Below are 18,172 nucleotides of genomic sequence, written 5' to 3'. Positions count from 1 at the left end.
CTGTCTTTTGGCTTCTGCGTAACCATCCTTTACCATCGCTGGCTAAGTTATCAAGGCTCGAACAGTGATGCTGCTACATTGGCTACCTTATTGACCTCTTCGTTAGTAGGAATGTCGGTGTGTCATGACACCCAACGTATATATGCGCCTCTATACAACGCCAATATGGTAGGAGCATGCCGTTATACACCACACAACCCACATCATCTTTACATGGACGTGTAACTTGCGGGCATTTGTGGATCTTGGTCCACAATTGGCCGCCACTTGTGATGGAGTTCCGCAATCCATGGTCCATAATAGCCCGCAATGAAAATAGACTAGTGTTGAACTAATAAACAGTACAGGTGGAAGGTATATAAGAACAAATTCTCGCATTGAAGATGTTAGAATTAATTCCAGCATGGCCTATTGTTATATTCAACTGAACCTGGTATTACACTCTCCACAGACATACATGACGGCTCTGATATGTCTACATTCACATACAAGCCTGTCCCACTAACAAAGCGACTTCATACGCAGGTGTATGACTCTATTCATCCCTCTAATCCTTCGCTGTCCCAAGCCGGCAAGACAGTACTTGTTACTGGAGGCTCGGATGGTATCGGCCTCTCCATAGCCAAATATTTTGGTCTAGCAAAGGCAGATAAAGTCATCATTACCGGAAGAACACGCGAAAAACTTAATACTGCGATAGAAACGCTTGTGCAGGAGCATATGGAAAGTTCAGGCTATTGCATCACAACCAAGTTCGAAGGGCGAGTGTGTCAACTGTCTGACCCCGACAGCATCAACAGTCTTTTCGACGCTTTGTCTGTTGAAGGTGTTCACGTGGATGTTCTGGTACTCAATGCCGCCTTCAATGTTGCTGGTACACTATCGGGTCAAGGCTACGAGAAGACGTGGGAGCAGTTCGTGGTCAATACTCGTGCGTCGCACCAGCTCTACGATCGTCTCCTTCAGCAAAGTACCCAAGAAGAAAAGAAGGTAAGTTATTGTCGCATTAGGACGGAGATTTTTGTTGACCATTTTTGTGAATCCAGTACTGCATCATCAATGTGTCAACGGGTGCGATCCATGACTTTGGTAGTCCAAGAGACTTGTCTTCTTACTCCTTGACCAAGGCAGCGGGAACATTGTTGATGCAGAAACTTGCAGATGAGACAAACCCGTCGAGAACTCAGATCATCAGCTTCCACCCAGGTGCTGTCCTGACAGCCCAGGCTAGAGACAAGGGCATGACGGAAAATATGATGAACTGGGACGATGGTAAGTTATAATGGACCAAGACACATGTCATAAACCGAACTGACAGTAATCAGCCAGCCTCCCCGGCGCGTTTGCGGTTTGGTGTGCTTCTCCTAAAGCTTCTTTCTTACACGGACGATTTGTATGGTCAGCCTGGGATGTCGATGAACTAAGTAAGGGAGCAATTAAGGATAAACTTGAGAAAGATAGTAACTTCCTCCGCATTGGTGTCCACGGGTTATAGATAGCCACGGTGTATACACTAGGCCTTTGTTCGGGTATAATCTATCACATATGCATATTACCCCATCTTCTCATCCTTTGTCTATCTTGACCAAGCCACTCATTCAAATTCATAAGCCCTTTTCCTGCTACATGCAGCAGAATACCTATATCGTCCAAGTCGCTGGGAGAAGCATTTTCCAGGTCTTTATCTAACCTCAACATGTTGACAGGCAGTGAGAAAACGCCAGTGTTATCACGTACTATCCGCCACTCTACAGCTGACTGAGCCTCCCAGAGGCGTCTTTGGGCAGTGAACCATAGGTCATGATGACATCGGATACCTGCGGGCCAAAGTCCCCGAAGGTAGGTGTAAGTACCGGTGACAAGCTCTACACATATAAGTGTACGACGAATGGACTCTTGTTTCACCCATAATTCCCAGGTCGTATCTTCATGGCCATTATTGTTATGAGGTGGTTGTGATATCTGTAGCCGTAGTGCCCACGACTGAAGCACGATATTATCGCGTTCGGCCTGTGTCTGTTGACTTATGCTACCCTGAGCGAACAGCCTGATACACTGGTAAACAAGGAGTGCTTGTAAGGGAGCTAACATATCCATCTCGACCTCCCCGCTGCTCATTGATCCCGCTTGCATGGTTTGAATCAATTGCGAGACGCGATGTTCTATCTCGGCGTTTACAAATCGTTCGTTGAAGTGATTGCGCACGACATGTAAGGCACTCGCTGCAAAGGCATCTCTCAAGACACTGGATGCAAGGGTTTGAGAGGGATGAATAAAAACATTGGTGCCAACCTCTGCAAACGATTTCGCTTGCAAAGATAACAAGTTGGCGCAGAATTCTGCACGGGCTGTCAAGTCTTGTTGTGTCTCGGATGGTTGTGATAGAAGCAGCCCACGAGATTGAGTGGGCACCGACATGGCAATTGATATCATGTCTTGGTCAATTGAGGGTTCAAATAATGCCAGATCCAACGAGGGACTTGAAATGGGATTGGGTGTCGAGACGGCTGTGAAATTGGGATAGGTGCATTCTGTATCTTTGGCCATGCACCGACTGCACCGAGGGAGACTGAGGTTACAACGACGTTTGGTGCGGACACAAGCACTGCATGATTTCCGTCTTAGAGATTGATGCATGCTGATGAAGAATAAGATAAAACGGTAAGCTGAAATTGATAGATGGATGATGGTTTCTAAGGATTGAGTTTGATCCACTCTTGTCCGCAGGCTAAATTAATTAGTAAAAGCGAATTGTAATGCCTGAGGCACGACATCCAAAGAAGTCAAAAATATACTTATTAAAGTTGTAATCATATAGACTTTAATCTTCTACAATACACCTTTGACATTATGAATTCTTCATCGAGCAGCTTTCGTTCGTGGAGGTTTCCCTTTGTAAGCTTTATTAGTCTAACTCACATATCCAATCGAACTGCTCTGCAAGTTGGCCAGCCTTTGCAGATTCAGGGTATATCATCTCAAGATCCAAATCAACTATCCAGCCGGTTGTTATCTCATCCATCTTTTGGTCGCCGTCGTCAGCTACATACCGCTGACCTATTGCGCTAAGCACGTCACGATTGCGAATCATTTCTTCTTGGCTCAAGACTCCTTGACGGAACGCCATAGCAAGTACAGCTTTCTTGATATAACCAAAAACTCTAAAAGACAGAAACAATTCTTCTAGGCCAGCTAGACAGAGTTGTAGGAAGAATAGCATCTCATCTCTGTTGCAATCTGTGTCGCGAACTGTTGCATTGGCGACGTAGATGATGCATGTCTGCCAAAGGAACGACGCCGCTTGCAAGTCGAATTCAAGCCGATATGAAAGCAGAAGGCGTTTCATTTGTCGAATGGATGCATTGTAGACAACCACAGTGGATACTTGTTCTTTGAAAGTATGCAATGTTGTGGTAGATAGGTTTAGAAAGGGACGAAAGAGGTCGGTGATGATGGCATGATAATAAATGCTACGGCCAAGTTAGTTTATAGGGTCCACCCCGTTTGTGAGGAGCGTAAATCTTACTGAAGCATGAAGGTAGCATGACTACTACCTGGCCGACGAACTAAGCTGATAGGCAGGTTATCCGCCCAGCCTAAAAGCTGTTGGTATACACCCTCTGCGAATATGAGAGAATTCTCATGATCAAGTAACATGTTATTGTCTTTTCCATAGTAAACCTTTGTTACGGCGAGAAAGATAGTCCACAGCCCTGAACTAGCCCTCAAGTTCTCGATACTACGAGACGGCAAGACTGGCTCGTTATCTTCACTTGGAGTTGAAACAGCTGCATCTCCTGGCATACCAAGTCTTGGCGGAAACTCAATCTCGGATTTGCGGTAGTGGAGTCAGAAAACACTGAAATCTTAATCAGTTCATTGATACTAAAGACAAATATAACATACGAGATCCAGTTGAAAGCACCCCATGCTGTATAAGATGCGGCCCTCACCCATTCATTATAGCCGCTGAACCACGCGTCCTCCATCTCTGTCCCAGGTGCTGAGTTAAGAAGACCCATCGATTGTGCAACCTTGACTCCTTCTCGGAGGTATTCGAGAGCAAGGTCGTCCTTTCCATAACTAACGGCGGTCATACAGAGCAGCTGCAAGGCAGACACACTGGACAATGTGATGCGTTCACGATCACCATATTTGCTCCACTGGGCTTGAGCATCGGTGAAACAGGCATATGAGTAATGCGCAGCCTCTGCATTTATGGGAGTGTAGGCTTGCTGTCCCAGCCAGGTGCGAATTATTAGTCTAATCTTGTTATGATTGAGAGATGGAGACCAACGTACACATGCCCACGCTAGAAGAGCGGTAACGAGGAACGAGGAACAAAAATAGGGCTGGTTGCGAACAAGGTCTCGGAGAAACAAGTCGGCATCAAAGAGGGGAATAACAGGATAGTCGTTATTGAGGTATAACGCAATTGCCTCGACTGCGACGTTATTGGGGATCGGCAAAGTTATCCACAACGATATATCGACTTGGCTGAGGAGATTAGTGAGGGACTCGGTCAAATGCGACAAATTTTTGTGTACATCGATCGAAGCAGAAGCGTCTTGTTTGGTGTTGATATCTGGCGATGATTGGCAATGGGAAGAATCGGTTGGTAGTTGTACGCCTAAAGATTCCAATCTCCGTGGAATTAGTAGCTCATCGAGGGGCAGCGATGCGGGCGTGAGAGGTAGTAAAACAGGGTAAGCGACGGAATGGCGAACCATGAGCTCAAGTTCTAGTGGACAGGAGGGAGGAGGGAGGAGGCTTCCCACGATACTGTGCTGAGAAAGCAGCGCGAAATGAGACCATAACACCGGCGATGATGTTGCAAATGACAAGGGCAAAGGTGGAGGCGATATTGATGCTGATGTTTCTGTTGCTGCTTGAGATGCGGCATCAACAGGCATGTCGCGAAGCATATGTAGCAATTCCAAAGCATCATGATAAGGCAATGATTTGAAGAGCTCCAAAAGGGCACCAGGCTCCTTTATGGCCCGAGTCAACCTTTCGAGTTGGAGGGGGCTTGCTATTCGTCCTGGTTCATGGATATACTCGCACTCGAGGCCTCGTTCGGCGCAATTGGCGCATGTTGGCCGGCCTCGATCACACTATAGCACCAGATTCACATTAGTAAAATAATAACTGTGAAGAAGTAGTGGTAGATGGATCATGGCCAACCTTTTTTTTACGCTTTCGACAGACTTCACAAGCCGGGACCAGGATGGCCTTGGGAGCTCGGATGCCCAAAGTTGAGCTTGACAGCGAAGGTCCAGGGGAGGAATTGTAATCAGCTGCTGAGGTAGCCGGCTGCAATGGCCGTAGCCGTTGATTGTTCATGGGGTGCAGAATGATATTCGGGTAAAATGGGAGGAACAGACATGATTCAATTGTTCAGAGTGTATCAACTAACAAATATAAATTTGTGCTAGAATGTATCGTATGGTCTTACAACCCAACCCACTCTACCTCAAGTTGTGTTGCTTGGACCTGTTGTTGTATTCGCCACCTAACGTATGCCAGCCATGGGTCTCGACTTCCAGGAGCGGGTGAGCTAAACCTATTTTGGAAAAGACCAGGTCCCTCCAAGTGTTGATCATCTGCCAAACATCGTCTTCTCCGAAAGATCGAGAACCGTCATCGAGATTGTTCAAAATGCCTTTTCGATCACTATCAGATTTCTCGATTTTCCCATCCTGATCGATATCCAACATCATGGAATTTCCCAATTGATGGTATTCACAACTTTAAAATCAGCATACTTATTTTTGAACTAATGTGATACATCGAATTGCCATCATCTGCTTAGCTATCACCATGACGTAATGTCTCAATTGAGTTATAAACTGACCGCAAAGAGACGATGCCAAGTTTTTAATACTTGCTTATTGCTGTGGGCGTTGATCCGAGTTGAGATGGAGCGCAAACCTGCTATTCTAAGACGTTGGATTTTAAAGATAAACACAGCCAAGTTGTATACAATGAAATGCAATAGAAGCATCTCACCAGTTTACCCTTTCGGTCATGATGCTTTACCTTCCTATCACGGTGTAGGTCTACTGCAAACTACTGCGTACAATACACTTCCATAATATTGATCGATGGAAGCGTGCAGTGCGTCGAAAAATAATAGGGAATTAAATCTCACAGTGAAATATCTTGACATAAATAACGATTTAGATTAATACATCGATAAAACTACACATGTATAACTTTTGGTATCACCTGGCGTGTTATCAGAGAGGGCAACAGGTAAGCAGGTAAGATAACTTGTTAAGTAAGTCAATAGACGAGATTTCTAGCTAGATAAAATAATAATTACTGATCAATCGTTTAAGATTGTCTATAAAAAAAAGAACTCTAAAATAATGCAAGCAGTCAGAGGCTTGCATTAGCAACGATCAATTTCAAGGAAATACGGCTTATCCATTGTGGATACATGTAGTAAGTAGCCCATGGATTAAACAAGGCACCCCTCGGTGGCAATTACTGACAAATATGACGCATAGCCGGGGCCACCTCACGATCCATCCTCTTGGGGTAAGAAAAGGGCGATCACGAAATATCGACAAATTCTATATCCACTCATTGAACGATCAAGCTTATAGATTTTGTTTGACATGGAAATCTTAATCCAGTATATAGATCTCGATCTTTGTTACGGGACGGGACCAATCGTTAGTCTGAGTACATCTGCAGTGGCAAATTATACCAGCGTGGCGTAGCTCTACGGTCTAGACCCAGGCCCTATTATTTGTGATTGTCCCCTCAGTAGACACAATGCCTTTGGTGCTCAACACTCTTGTACCCCATCAAAACATATCCTACAGAGCCACTAGATTACTCCTTTCATTTTTCCCATAATTGAATTATGTTTGTCAAGGCATCCGTGTCCTCATGACCACTCAATCCAGACCCAGGCGTGTTGCGCCCTACAGGATTGTTTCCGAGACGACTCGCGAGAGGGAAACGCTGAGGTGAGAATCTTGCCCTTTGTTGTTCTCCCCAATTGCGCTTTTCGCTCTGTTAGACAAATGCTGATAGGGATTTATTAGACACTGGGATCCATTCCAGATTCCCGGAACTATACAGAGCTCCCGAAAGTCAGCCCCGTCAACCGACCGACTCTCCTCCCCCAATGTCATTTTAACGGGCCTAACACAGCTTGGTATCTACCAAGTAGGCGCAGAGCGAGCCTTTGTGTCCCTCTTCGACACCGAGTATCGATATTTCATATCCGAAGCCACGTCTGGCACATATTTACGCCCATCGGCTCTCAATCACGAACACAATAAGACACTCCGACTGTGCGGGACAGCGACTCGCCGAGACGATGATGCGTGCCACTACACCCTCTTAAACAAGTTCATCGATGATCCCAAAAATGGAGACGTCAGTGTTCTTCCTGTCACGGTCGTGCCAGATGGGACAGATGACACCAGATTGCAATCGCGCAACCTCCCCGTGTTGGAGTATTTGCGCTCCAGCTTCTACGCCGCTGTTCCGATTCGAACCAAACGAGGAATAAACATTGGCGTGTACAGCGTAGTCAATACATCCCCGCGCGAATGGACCGATGCCAACTCAGATCGGTTGCGGGATATTTCCTGCGCCATTTCCGACCATCTCGAAACTGAGGGCCTCAAGGTCGTCAATCGAAGAAACACGCGAATGAGCAGAGGCTTAGGGTCCTTTCTAGAAGGCGGGTCGACCCTTACCGGATGGCGTCACGGAGCAAGCACTAGAGATTTCGTCGATGGTTTTGGTCTGTCCGAAGGGAACCTTAATCCGAAGCAGCAGCTGTTACAGCAAGACTTGGACGACGCAACCGACACATTATTCACCAACCTTGGATCGCCAAGCCAAAGTCGTTGGGCTCATACTCCCATAATCAGTGCCGCTCCCACAGCGGATACAATGTCGGAGAACCAAAACCTCGGCAATGTCTTTTCAAGGGCTGCCAACATTATCAGAGAATCGGTCGAAGTTGAGGGCTGCATATTTCTCGATGCAACCATGGCGAGCTATCGAGCTAGCACAGCCAAAACTCCACTCAACGCCAAATCTGCAGGCCAATCGTCGTCAACGAGCAGTGATGACAATACTCAACCAGACGCCATCTGCGACGTAAAGGGATTCTCCACTTCTGGGACTTCTAGCATTGATCGCACTCACGGTTCCAAGGTCTCGGTGGTGCTTGGAGAGAAGTTCATGATGAAGTTATTGAAGCTATATCCTCAGGGCAAGGTCTTTAATTTCAGCGTCGATGGTGAGCTTCAAACGTCAGACTCGTCCTCTGAAGATGCACTCTCGCTCTCGCGTCCCGAGCATCCAGACCGACAAACAAGTCAAGAGACACGAGCATACTCTGTGCTGCTCAACAAGGCTCGGAGAAAGCCGGTGTCGCGCGAGCGTGAGGCTAGAATCATTTCAGCGGCATTTCCCAACACGCGCAGTGTCGCCTTCTTCCCCGTCTGGGACCCAAGACAAGAGCGATGGCGCGCCAGTGGTTTAATTTACACTAACGCTCCATATCGCACATTTACCGTTCAAGGTGAACTGAGTTATTTGAGAGCTTTTGGAATGCTTGCAGTGGATGAGATTATGCGACTCGAAGCTCTTCAAGATGCCAAGATCAAGTCAGACGCTCTCGGATCTCTCTCCCACGAATTGCGCTCTCCACTTCATGGTGTACTACTGGGTACGGAGTTAATGGCCGATACAAAACTCAATGTTTTCCAAACCAATATTGCGCATACTATTGAGACGTGTTCACGAACTCTACTGGATACGATAAACCATCTTCTCGACTATTCAAGAGTCAACAGTTTCGACACTGGGGGCATAAAATCCATTAGTAGCCATTCATCTCGTCCAGAGGCACCAGCGTCGCAGAGCATTGGTAAAAATGCCCTAGTGACCGACTACTTTGTCGACCAACTTGTGGAGGATGTGGTTGAGAGTGTTTTCGCAGGGTTCAATTTCCAACAAAAGTCCATCAACCAACATGTTTCCCGACAAAAGAAAAAGAAGCAAGACGCAGGCGGCACTTCAGACTACGCAGACAATGTAGCCAACTCTACGACCGACTATCACGAGGCCATGGACCAGCTCACGCCTGGCATCTCAGGGAACACCGAGTCCCCTTTCACTTTGCAAAAAGTCACTATAATATTATCCCTAGACGCCCAGTGCGATTGGCTGTACCGGTTCCACGTGGGAGCAGTGCGTCGCATCGTCATGAACATTGTTGGTAACGCGTTAAAGTACACGCCCGACGGTTCTATAAACGTCATGCTCACACGTCAAGTTGCTTCTGTCAGACGTCGCAAGCCTGAACAAGTTGTTTGCATCGCGGTCAAAGACACGGGCAAGGGCATCAGCGACGACTTTCTGAAAAGGACCATTTTCAAGCCCTTTAGTCAAGAAGATGATTTATCTCCAGGGACTGGCATTGGTCTGAGTCTTGTCAAACAAATCGTGTCGCAATTTAAAGGCCAAATCTCAATTGAAAGCCAAGTCGGAGTCGGCACAACCGTCACTGTTTTGCTTCCACTTGAAAAGCCTAAATTGCCTAAAGATGGCGTTTTCTCGGGCGCTCAGGCCGATTTCAGCGACCAAGTCCAGGATCTGGCGGGCCTTCGCGTCCGGCTTATGCTCGGCTCAACTGCTACGCCTGTCTCAGCAGGTCATCGCAAAAACTTGGAACACATTTGCAAAGATTGGCTCAAACTGGAGCTGTTGGCCCAAGATGACGAGTCCAAGAAGCCAGACCTCGTACTCTGGACGCAGGACGCATTGCCTCCTACATCCGAGTTCACAAGCTCGCTCGCCCTCATTCCAAACGTTGTCATCTGCCTGAATGCGTTGGCTGCCTACGACAAAGGAAAGGAGTGCAACGAGGTTGGATGGAGAGGTATTTTTGAGTTTTTGTCGCAACCGTAAGTTATGCAATCACTGATACGTTGTGGTGTCCCCAGCTGACGAGTATTTCACACAGGATCGGTCCAAGAAAACTAGCAAAGACTTTATCCCTCGCCTACAGCCGTTGGGTAGACGACTATGACCCTCTGTCTCCTCCTTCCAGCCATCCATCCATCATACCTCGACCTCCGGTCTTCGGTCGCCATTCGACTTCTTCGATTCCTTCGCATACGAACCCCGACAGTACGAGCCATTCCATAACACATCCTGCATCAGCATCTCCGTCTGTCGAGGACAGTAGAGAAGGAGAATCACCAGGGCCTCCAATAGCTGCAGAGAACTTGAGTGATAAAGGCAGAAAGACTCCCAAAGTACTCCTTGTTGAAGACAACCACATCAATCTCAAGATACTGGCTGCATACATGAAGAAGCTCAAGTTGGAATACGACACAGCTGTCAATGGAAAGGAAGCCGTGGAAAAATATACGCAGTCACCGAATGACTTTATCTGCATTTTACTTGACATCTCAATGCCGGTTATGAACGGCTTTGAAGCTGCACGACAGATCAGGGCGTTCGAGAGAAGGGGGGAAATGAAGAAAGGTATCTCGGTGTTTGCAATATCCGGTCTCGCATCGGAAGAAGCGCAGAGGGAGGCCTACGGGAGCGGCATCGACTTGTTTCTTCTAAAACCAGTCAAGCTCCAAGTGTTGGGGGAGATACTTAGAGAGTGGGGCATTCTGGATCCAGTACATTCATGAGGAGGTTGGAGCGACATGACCATGTTGAGAAGATACATGGAGATTAATAATATGCTTTGAAGACAAGCCGTAGATACCATATATTATCGTGACGTGTCCAGTTACTCTAGACAATAGACAGTGTTGCGCCTCTGATACCCATTGTTTCATTACTCATTTCGCTGATATGCCTATTCATTTATGCCTTATCCTTACTCCATAACCAGATTCGTAATTAGAACAGAAAAAAAAAAGAAGAAAAAAGACAATTGCCTGTACATTCCAGCTCAAGTGCGCACGTCTTTATCCACGCTGGTCTGATAGACCGAGTCTAGACCTCCTCTTATCATATACTAGACCGCAAAAATTGCAGAATGAATTACGTCCAAAAGGCCCCGTCCGCCATTTCGGTGTGTCTGTCGTTCTACAGATGTAGCACTGGGGGGATTCGTCAAGCACAGGCCTCTTCTGTTGCAACTCGTTAGCAAGGATCAGTAGAATAACTTGCAGAAGCTTTACCTGATGCAGTTTAGATTTTGGACCACCCATGGCTCCTCTCCTGTGCGCCCGCACCACTTGAGATAGCTTGTCTCCTGCGTGTGTTCCCACACTAGCCTCTTCAGTCGGTGGCGTATGGGTCTTTGTATGCTTGTTTTTCGAGGGGGGTTCGGCAAGGGAGGAGGATATCGCTGATGTTTGGAATAAAGCAACCTCGTGAAGGGGCTGTCCCATGACTTCTAGATCTTGCATGTCGTATTGATCCTGGAATGAGAGTTCACGTTAGAGCCATGACTACAAGCACCGCCATCGAAGGTATACATACAGGCAAGTTGCCAATATTGTGAGGAAGCGGCGAATATTGAGGAAGTGGCGATATCATGAAACCAGCTTCTTGAGTCTCTAATTGACAACCGTGTCTACAGGCTGGGCCAAGGTGAGGCTGAGTGAAAAAGACAGGCGACTTCATGGTTACCTGAGGGTCTGTTGCTGTGGTGGCTGTGCTGTTGTGATTGTGGCTTTTTTTTTGTTTTTTTTGCGGCATGGGAATCAACAAGTGCGATGAAGGGAAGAAACCACGATCTTGAGAAGGCGGTCTTTGTTTGGGGATCGGAGTTACTCTATATACTGTCGAGGTTGATCACTCATTTCTGTTACTGGAAATAGACTAGCCTGTATAAAGACCCTGCCAAGTCTTTTTAGGGGTCATTACCCTTAGCATAAAAGACCCTGACCCCCACAAGAGTACCTAGACCAGTGGAAAAGTAGTTAGACTAGAATCTACCCATCCAACTCCAACACCATAATTCAACGGTCCTTAGATTTTAATAGAAGTTAGTCTTTTACAGCTTCTCACCTATTCTTTCTACACTACTATACACTTGCACAATTAACAGCGAACAAAGATGTATTAAATACCCTGTTCCAAGAGCATTACGTGGTGGTGGAGTAACTGTCAGCCACAAATAACTTACCCCAGCTATCCTTGAAAGTTTTTTATTAGGGGTCCAAATTAGTTAACTTCTACGTCATTCTGAGCGACCGTCGCGTCGGAGGCCGCTCCAATCAGAGAACAGTATTCCCCCAGTACTTTGGCAACCAATAATAAAGACCCAAGACAACGGAGGCACTCCGTAAGCATCCCAGGGACAGTGCAAACACGGTCATATAATCTTTGCACAATTCTTTGCTCTAGCAGCAATCTTTATGTCCGTAAATGCAGCGCCGTAGTTAACCGAGCTCCCAGTCACATGAACCTGCTCGGTGAAACAGATTATCTTACCGCTTCTTAACTTTTATAGACAGAGAAACTCATGGCTGAGGAAATCCTCTTTGACATGCTGCAATTTAGAACAAGAACTACCAATGACATTCAACTGGAGTGGAGAATATACTTACTCCACTGTAAAAGAAGTAATAATTACAATGGAAAGAAAACAGTAACTCTTAAACTCAACCTACCCTATATAAAGCAGTTATCTATTAAACAGATCCAAGAGTTACACTAAAACAAATAAAAGAAGCTTTAATTAAGATCTTTATTAATGTATTAATCTAGTATAAGTTTGCTGTGGCTGCTATAATTATTTAACTAGGCGTTTAACTAATCACAGCGCCGCATTTACTAACATCTAGTAAAGTCCAATTAAAGTCTAAGCGGAAACGCATACATGGTACTCTGCCCACAGAGCGTTGCAACCAGATCCGATAGCAGGGTTCCACTTGTACAGCTGGGCCATGGTAACCTTGTAAGTGCTCTGGAGAGAAGCACAGGTTGTTGACTTGTTCACAAAGTGGAACTTCTTGCAGCCCTTGACCATGCCAGACTGGATAGGCGAGGGAGTCGAGCCGCTGGCGGGAGGGTTGGTAGGAGTCTGCTGGCCGACGATACCGACACAGACATTGTATCCAGCCCACAATCCCTTACAATCAGCACCAACAGGGGGATTCCACGCAGCAATCTGAGCCATAGAGATCTTGTAGTAGTCCTGGAGGGAGGCACAAGTAGTGGTAGATCCAACGAGAGCAAACTTGTTACAGTTTGCGTGGATTGGCTCTCGGATAGGCGAGGGCGTGGAGATGCCATTGGCAGGCTTGGTAGGAGAGGGAGCGGGAACATTGGTAGGAGGCTTCCAGCCAACAACGGAGACACAGACATAGTACTGAGCCCACAAGCCATTGCAACCAGAACCAACAGCGGGGTTCCACTTGAAGATCTCGGCCATGGTGATCTTGTAAAAGTCTTGGAGAGAGGCGCATGTGGTGGTAGAGCCAACGAGAGCGAACTTGTTGCAGTCCTTGACCATGTTGGCCTGGATTGGCGAGGGTGTCTCAATACCGTTACCAGGAGAGGGTTCGGTAGGAGTTCCGGGTTGGAAACCAATGATGGATACACAAGCATAGGCGTTAGCCCACATGGAGTTGCAAGCAGCTCCAATACCACTGTTCCAGGTTGTAAATTGGGTCAGGGTGATGCCGTATTGAGCCGCGATATCAGTGCAGCTTGCGCCAGACTTGACCAGGTGAAACTTGTTGCAGTTGCTCACCATTCCAGGCTGAATACTGGCAGGAGTCTCAACACCTGCAAGCCACGAATTAGTATGAATGCATCTGATGAGTGACCAAGTCTCAAAAAAGAGGTCTTACCGTTAGATGGCTTAGTGGGAGAAGGATTTGAGGGTTCGGGCTCCTCAGGTTCAGTTGGCTCTGGCTCGAACATGGCCTCGACACAGTAAGATTTACCGACAGTCATGCCCTTGCAGTTATCTCCAAGAGAAGGGTTCTAGAGACGAAGATTGTCAGCTAAGGAAACGCAAGAGAAGCAATCATTTAGAAAGACATACCCATCTCTTCAACTGCGCGCTAGTAATCGAGTTACCAACGAGGATGTCCTCGCAAGAGGTCGCCTCGACATAGTCGTGCCACCAAGTACAGAACTCAGTGGTCTTGGTGTCGTGAGGAAGAGCTGGGGAGACACCATCTCGTCGAACAGGACCCTTGGGAGTGGCAGCAGCCTGGGCCAGCTGAGCACCCAGGAGAATGGCAAGGAACTTGGCGTGCATTTTGTTAACGAAAGTATAGAAGGAGTGAACGAAAGACTGAGGTTGGATGTGAGGTGAGGAGAGAACTACCACAGAGCTGCGGTTGGAGTTCTATTTGAGTTAATTCGTCTAGACAACGCTACACCTAGAAGAGGCTGAGATGAAGAATCACGTGTTCGAACGACTTAGAGAGCATCCTTGGCGAGTGAATTTTCCCTGGTGTTGATACAGCCAAGCATCAGCTCGTGAGATTAGCTAGAGTTCTAGACTTGCTACCTACAGGTACTTCCGGAATAGTCCGAACAAGGCTGTGTCCACCTGAAGGAAATGCACCAATAGATCAGGGAAGTATAGCTGATGAGATTCAAGCAAAGTCATCCCGTCTTTCGACTTGACTCAGAAATCTGACATGCATGGTAGCATTCACGGGCCAAGAGTCTCGTTTCGACAATCACATTCAGCTCACCTGCGGAAACATCATTGTCGTGGGTTGACCCGAATCCTTCAACTGATGTACCACTCAAAAAGTCCCTCGCCTCTGCATATAGTAATATCCTGCGATCCGTTCCTGCAGGAAATTAACCCCTGCGTCGTATGGTCCCGATTGCTCTCTTGGCAAGGCATACTGTGATCAATGCTACCAAATAGCGCAGGGACAGAGTTTTACTACAGGGATGGATGGATATTTGCAAGAGGAAACATCCGGGCTGGGATCAACTGATGAATGTAACCTTGAGTCTATGGATAACTTCATCCAGTGTGAAGGATCAAGATCCTACATCGACTTATAGCCCCACGAGAATGGAGTTTTCTGGTGAAGACATCAGGGGCAGTGATCATTTTATCCAGCTATTCTATGGTGATTTTGCCACAGTGGAATTAGAGCATATTGGCAGACTGGCAAGCGTGTTTCAACGTAGCATGAGAATTGGTATTACTATGGAGTGTTTTTATTCTTCCACTAACTGCAATAAAGAAGGTCTCAATAAATGATTAAAGAAGTATTAGTCTACAATCATTCTAAAAGTTCAACGGCACAGACAACGATACCCTTGTCCTGAGTGTTCAATAAGGTCACAAGGCTACGGAGTGATTCCCATCAAGATCGGGCCGCTAAAAAAAGAAGCTTAAAGGTCGTGAATCCTAGCGTGCGGTTTCAATGGGCTAACAATCGACCCGACGGGCCGAGGCTAGCCCCCCTGACTACTGACGCCAAGGGTTGTGCCGTACCTGACAGGGAGGGGGCGGGCACATGCATGGGCGAAGCAGGTCACTGATATTGTCTGCATTATCAGATTACATCCTGGAACGTGGGTCCAGTAAGACCTAATGCCATATCGAGGCACAATTAAAGGGAAGGATCCTTTGTCCCGACCCGTCGCTAAGAGTATTTTCCTAGGGCAAAATATTAACACGGAGGCGGAGTGATTGTGATACCCTGTCTAGCCTGTTCAAACTTATTTAGCCTATCAACTTGTGGCGAGATTTACTACGTCGATCCACATTGTCATGGGTCTGGCTTACGCCCAGCCTTATGACCCAACTTTATTTATTACTTTATTACTACGGTATTATGAACATGATAGGGCAGTTCAACAAGAAATGGAGTATTGTTTGCAGCATGTAGGCCAAGCCGAGGCTTGGGGTCACCTCGGCTGCGGTCACAACGGGTTGTCAACATCCGTTATTCTCGCCACTCTTTCAAAGACCTCGCTTACTCGGACAATCAGTTTAGATCATGTCAGACTGCAGAAACAGTTGAAATCGTTCACAGGTGGAGAAGGGGGAACAAAAGAACCCAAGAAGAGTGAACAGGTTACCTAGCTGAGTGGGGTTCTAAGTAAAAGAAATACATGTGTTTTTATTATCGTGATTTATTTGTTGGATGCTAACATATGACAAGAACTTGTCACAAAAGTCTATTGCATCTGAAATTTAACTCAGTCACAATAATTGCGATGAATGTAATAATCAATGGTAGAAGTTGTGGTTAAAAACATGGGTTACCCTATTGTGATAGCTTGTCCCCCACATTACTTGTACCAGTGGTAGAAACGCGTCATCGAAGTCATTTGTCCTGAATAGAGACATGATCGACATGAGACGAACTGGATCAGATACAGCAAGATTGGAAGCTTAACAAAAGAAATAAGTATCTATTCTGGCGATACTTTCCCAACCCCTTCCCAGGCCCTGACCTGTGTCAGACTTGTATTGAAGATCTTCTCGTATCTTCCATGTATCTCATGTTTCTCGACACCGTCTCGAATCTTTCCGCCATCGTAGTCAATCATCGTTACCTCTTTCGTCTGCGCTAGCTCGCAGTACTCAACATCCTCAAACCTGCCATCCTCAACGTCAACACCCTTCTCCTTTCCAAGTCTCTCCTGATCCTCGCGGTAGAATGGGTTCTTAGAGAACTCGGCGGCGACTACCCACAGGTGCCAGCTTGGTTCTGGTTTAAGATGCCTGTAGAGATCTTCATAATCGCAGGCAATCGCCGCCGCAGCGATCTCTCTCTTCATTTCAGGGGCGTGCTCGGCGAGTCTCCAGAGATATTGCTCATCTGGTTTCAAGGGCCACCAGATAATGTAAGGCTTCTGAATTCCGGATGGCAAGGCATCTTTGGATTCAAACACAAAACAATCGTTGATCATGATGCGGCGTGCCAATATTGCTCGCTGTATCTCATACATCCACGGGGCAGACTTGGCATAGATGGTGTTGTTCTTAATCTGGTCCGCCCACCAGCGAGCATACATAGTGTGGTGCAAAATGCCACGGACAATGAGGTCCTGATCCATTGAAGTCAAAGTTCTTTCCGAGTTGGCGAGCCTAGCGTAGCGCTCGATGTTGCCATCGTGGGCAGCCATCTGTATCAACAAGGTCTTCTTGACCGTCGGCAAATCCTCAGGCAAAGGAGTGTAAAGGAGTTTCACCTCGTCTTCTGTGAGTACGCTGTGTACCTCATAGACTTCCTGGTCCTCAAGGCCAATATGTTTGTCCTCTTCGATGCAAGGAAGGAGGTCAGGAATCCATTTGTGGCTGATAGCCTGCCGAGTTGTCAACTTCCATCGTACTTCGGTATCGCCGTTCAGATACGCCGGACATTTGAAGTCGATTAGCTCAATAGAACGTTTGCAGTCGTCCATGATGGCATAGCGATATTTGAAACCCATGATCTCTTCATAGATAAGTTTACCACCATCTGTTTCGCTCTCCCGGGCTTCTTCAGCGATAGAAACTTCAGGTAGTAGGTCAAGTTCTTGAAAAAGATCATAATAGCCTGCAGCAGCACAGGCCCGACCAACATGATATTTCATATCAGGAAATTTACCAGCCAGCTCGCGGTAGGTATCCTCGGTCGCAATGTCGGGATACCAAATACAATATGGCTGCTCTTCTGCCGTCATCCGTTCCGGTATGTCATCGCTCATGATGCGGCGAGCGTTGCGGGCTCGTGCAAATAGAGGCATCGAGGAGCTGAGGCGTTTGACGGGTTCACTCATGGCGAAGCCGTAGTGCAGGCGAATTCCTCGGACCAGTGCTGCCTGACAATTACTGTTCTCAAGGAGCCTCGGGACTGCATCACCACGAATGGCCTTTTTCTGGTCTTCTTGAAGTTGCGAGCCCATGGTCATGGAGATGAATTCTTTCATTGTTCTTCGTTGAAAGATGGATGGTGAGAGGTGAAGATGTCAAAGTCGTAATGTTGGCTGATTTATCGAGTCATTACTGACTACAGGGATTAAATATTTCGCTCGCTGGCAGGGTTTAGTTTTAGGCAGGTAAAACTTGTGGAAGTCCCCACAATCAACGACAGGGGTATCGAATGTAGCACTGGTCACTGCTAATAAACCATGAAAACAACGCTGAAATGAGTCATGCCGTGGTGGTCACAAGTGCTAGATCCAACAACAATTAAGTGTAAATTATCATAGTGATTAACTTTACACCACTCCTCCA

The 18,172-nt window shown here is 46.8% G+C and overlaps 6 protein-coding genes across 6 annotated transcripts; 2 read left to right on the top strand and 4 right to left on the bottom strand.

The window, feature by feature from the left end:
* Window positions 1–471: 471 nt before the first annotated feature.
* Window positions 472–1,495, top strand: FSST1_006918 (SDR family NAD(P)-dependent oxidoreductase; the record flags this gene model as incomplete). Its single annotated transcript, XM_083236478.1, has 3 exons — window positions 472–990; window positions 1,047–1,272; window positions 1,326–1,495. The coding sequence occupies 3 exons, from the start codon at window positions 472–474 to the stop codon at window positions 1,493–1,495; spliced, it is 915 nt and encodes a 304-aa protein (XP_083082879.1).
* A 1,410-nt stretch (window positions 1,496–2,905) lies between these two features.
* FSST1_006917 (fungal specific transcription factor domain-containing protein) lies at window positions 2,906–3,657 on the bottom strand (the record flags this gene model as incomplete). Its single annotated transcript, XM_083236477.1, has 2 exons — window positions 2,906–3,470; window positions 3,527–3,657. The coding sequence occupies 2 exons, from the start codon at window positions 3,655–3,657 to the stop codon at window positions 2,906–2,908; spliced, it is 696 nt and encodes a 231-aa protein (XP_083082878.1).
* A 192-nt stretch (window positions 3,658–3,849) lies between these two features.
* On the bottom strand, window positions 3,850–5,343 carry FSST1_006916 (uncharacterized protein; the record flags this gene model as incomplete). The annotated part of the gene is made up of 4 exons (XM_083236476.1): window positions 3,850–3,859; window positions 3,907–4,235; window positions 4,302–5,114; window positions 5,185–5,343. The coding sequence occupies 4 exons, from the start codon at window positions 5,341–5,343 to the stop codon at window positions 3,850–3,852; spliced, it is 1,311 nt and encodes a 436-aa protein (XP_083082877.1).
* A 1,557-nt stretch (window positions 5,344–6,900) lies between these two features.
* On the top strand, window positions 6,901–10,688 carry FSST1_006915 (hybrid sensor histidine kinase/response regulator; the record flags this gene model as incomplete). The annotated part of the gene is made up of 3 exons (XM_083236475.1): window positions 6,901–6,980; window positions 7,059–9,944; window positions 10,004–10,688. 3 exons carry the CDS (start codon window positions 6,901–6,903, stop codon window positions 10,686–10,688), a joined length of 3,651 nt encoding a protein of 1,216 aa, XP_083082876.1.
* Window positions 10,689–12,817: 2,129 nt separating this feature from the next.
* Window positions 12,818–14,227, bottom strand: FSST1_006914 (LysM peptidoglycan-binding domain-containing protein; the record flags this gene model as incomplete). Its single annotated transcript, XM_083236474.1, has 3 exons — window positions 12,818–13,746; window positions 13,812–13,947; window positions 14,009–14,227. The coding sequence occupies 3 exons, from the start codon at window positions 14,225–14,227 to the stop codon at window positions 12,818–12,820; spliced, it is 1,284 nt and encodes a 427-aa protein (XP_083082875.1).
* A 2,135-nt stretch (window positions 14,228–16,362) lies between these two features.
* Window positions 16,363–17,841, bottom strand: FSST1_006913 (uncharacterized protein; the record flags this gene model as incomplete). The annotated part of the gene is made up of 1 exon (XM_083236473.1): window positions 16,363–17,841. The coding sequence occupies one exon, from the start codon at window positions 17,839–17,841 to the stop codon at window positions 16,363–16,365; it is 1,479 nt and encodes a 492-aa protein (XP_083082874.1).
* Window positions 17,842–18,172: the final 331 nt, after the last annotated feature.

This window comes from Fusarium sambucinum, chromosome II, assembly GCF_050947815.1.
Source record: "Fusarium sambucinum isolate potato_lamoka chromosome II, whole genome shotgun sequence".
NCBI classification, from domain to species: domain Eukaryota; kingdom Fungi; phylum Ascomycota; class Sordariomycetes; order Hypocreales; family Nectriaceae; genus Fusarium; species Fusarium sambucinum.
This window is presented reverse-complemented; position numbering and strand designations above follow the sequence as displayed.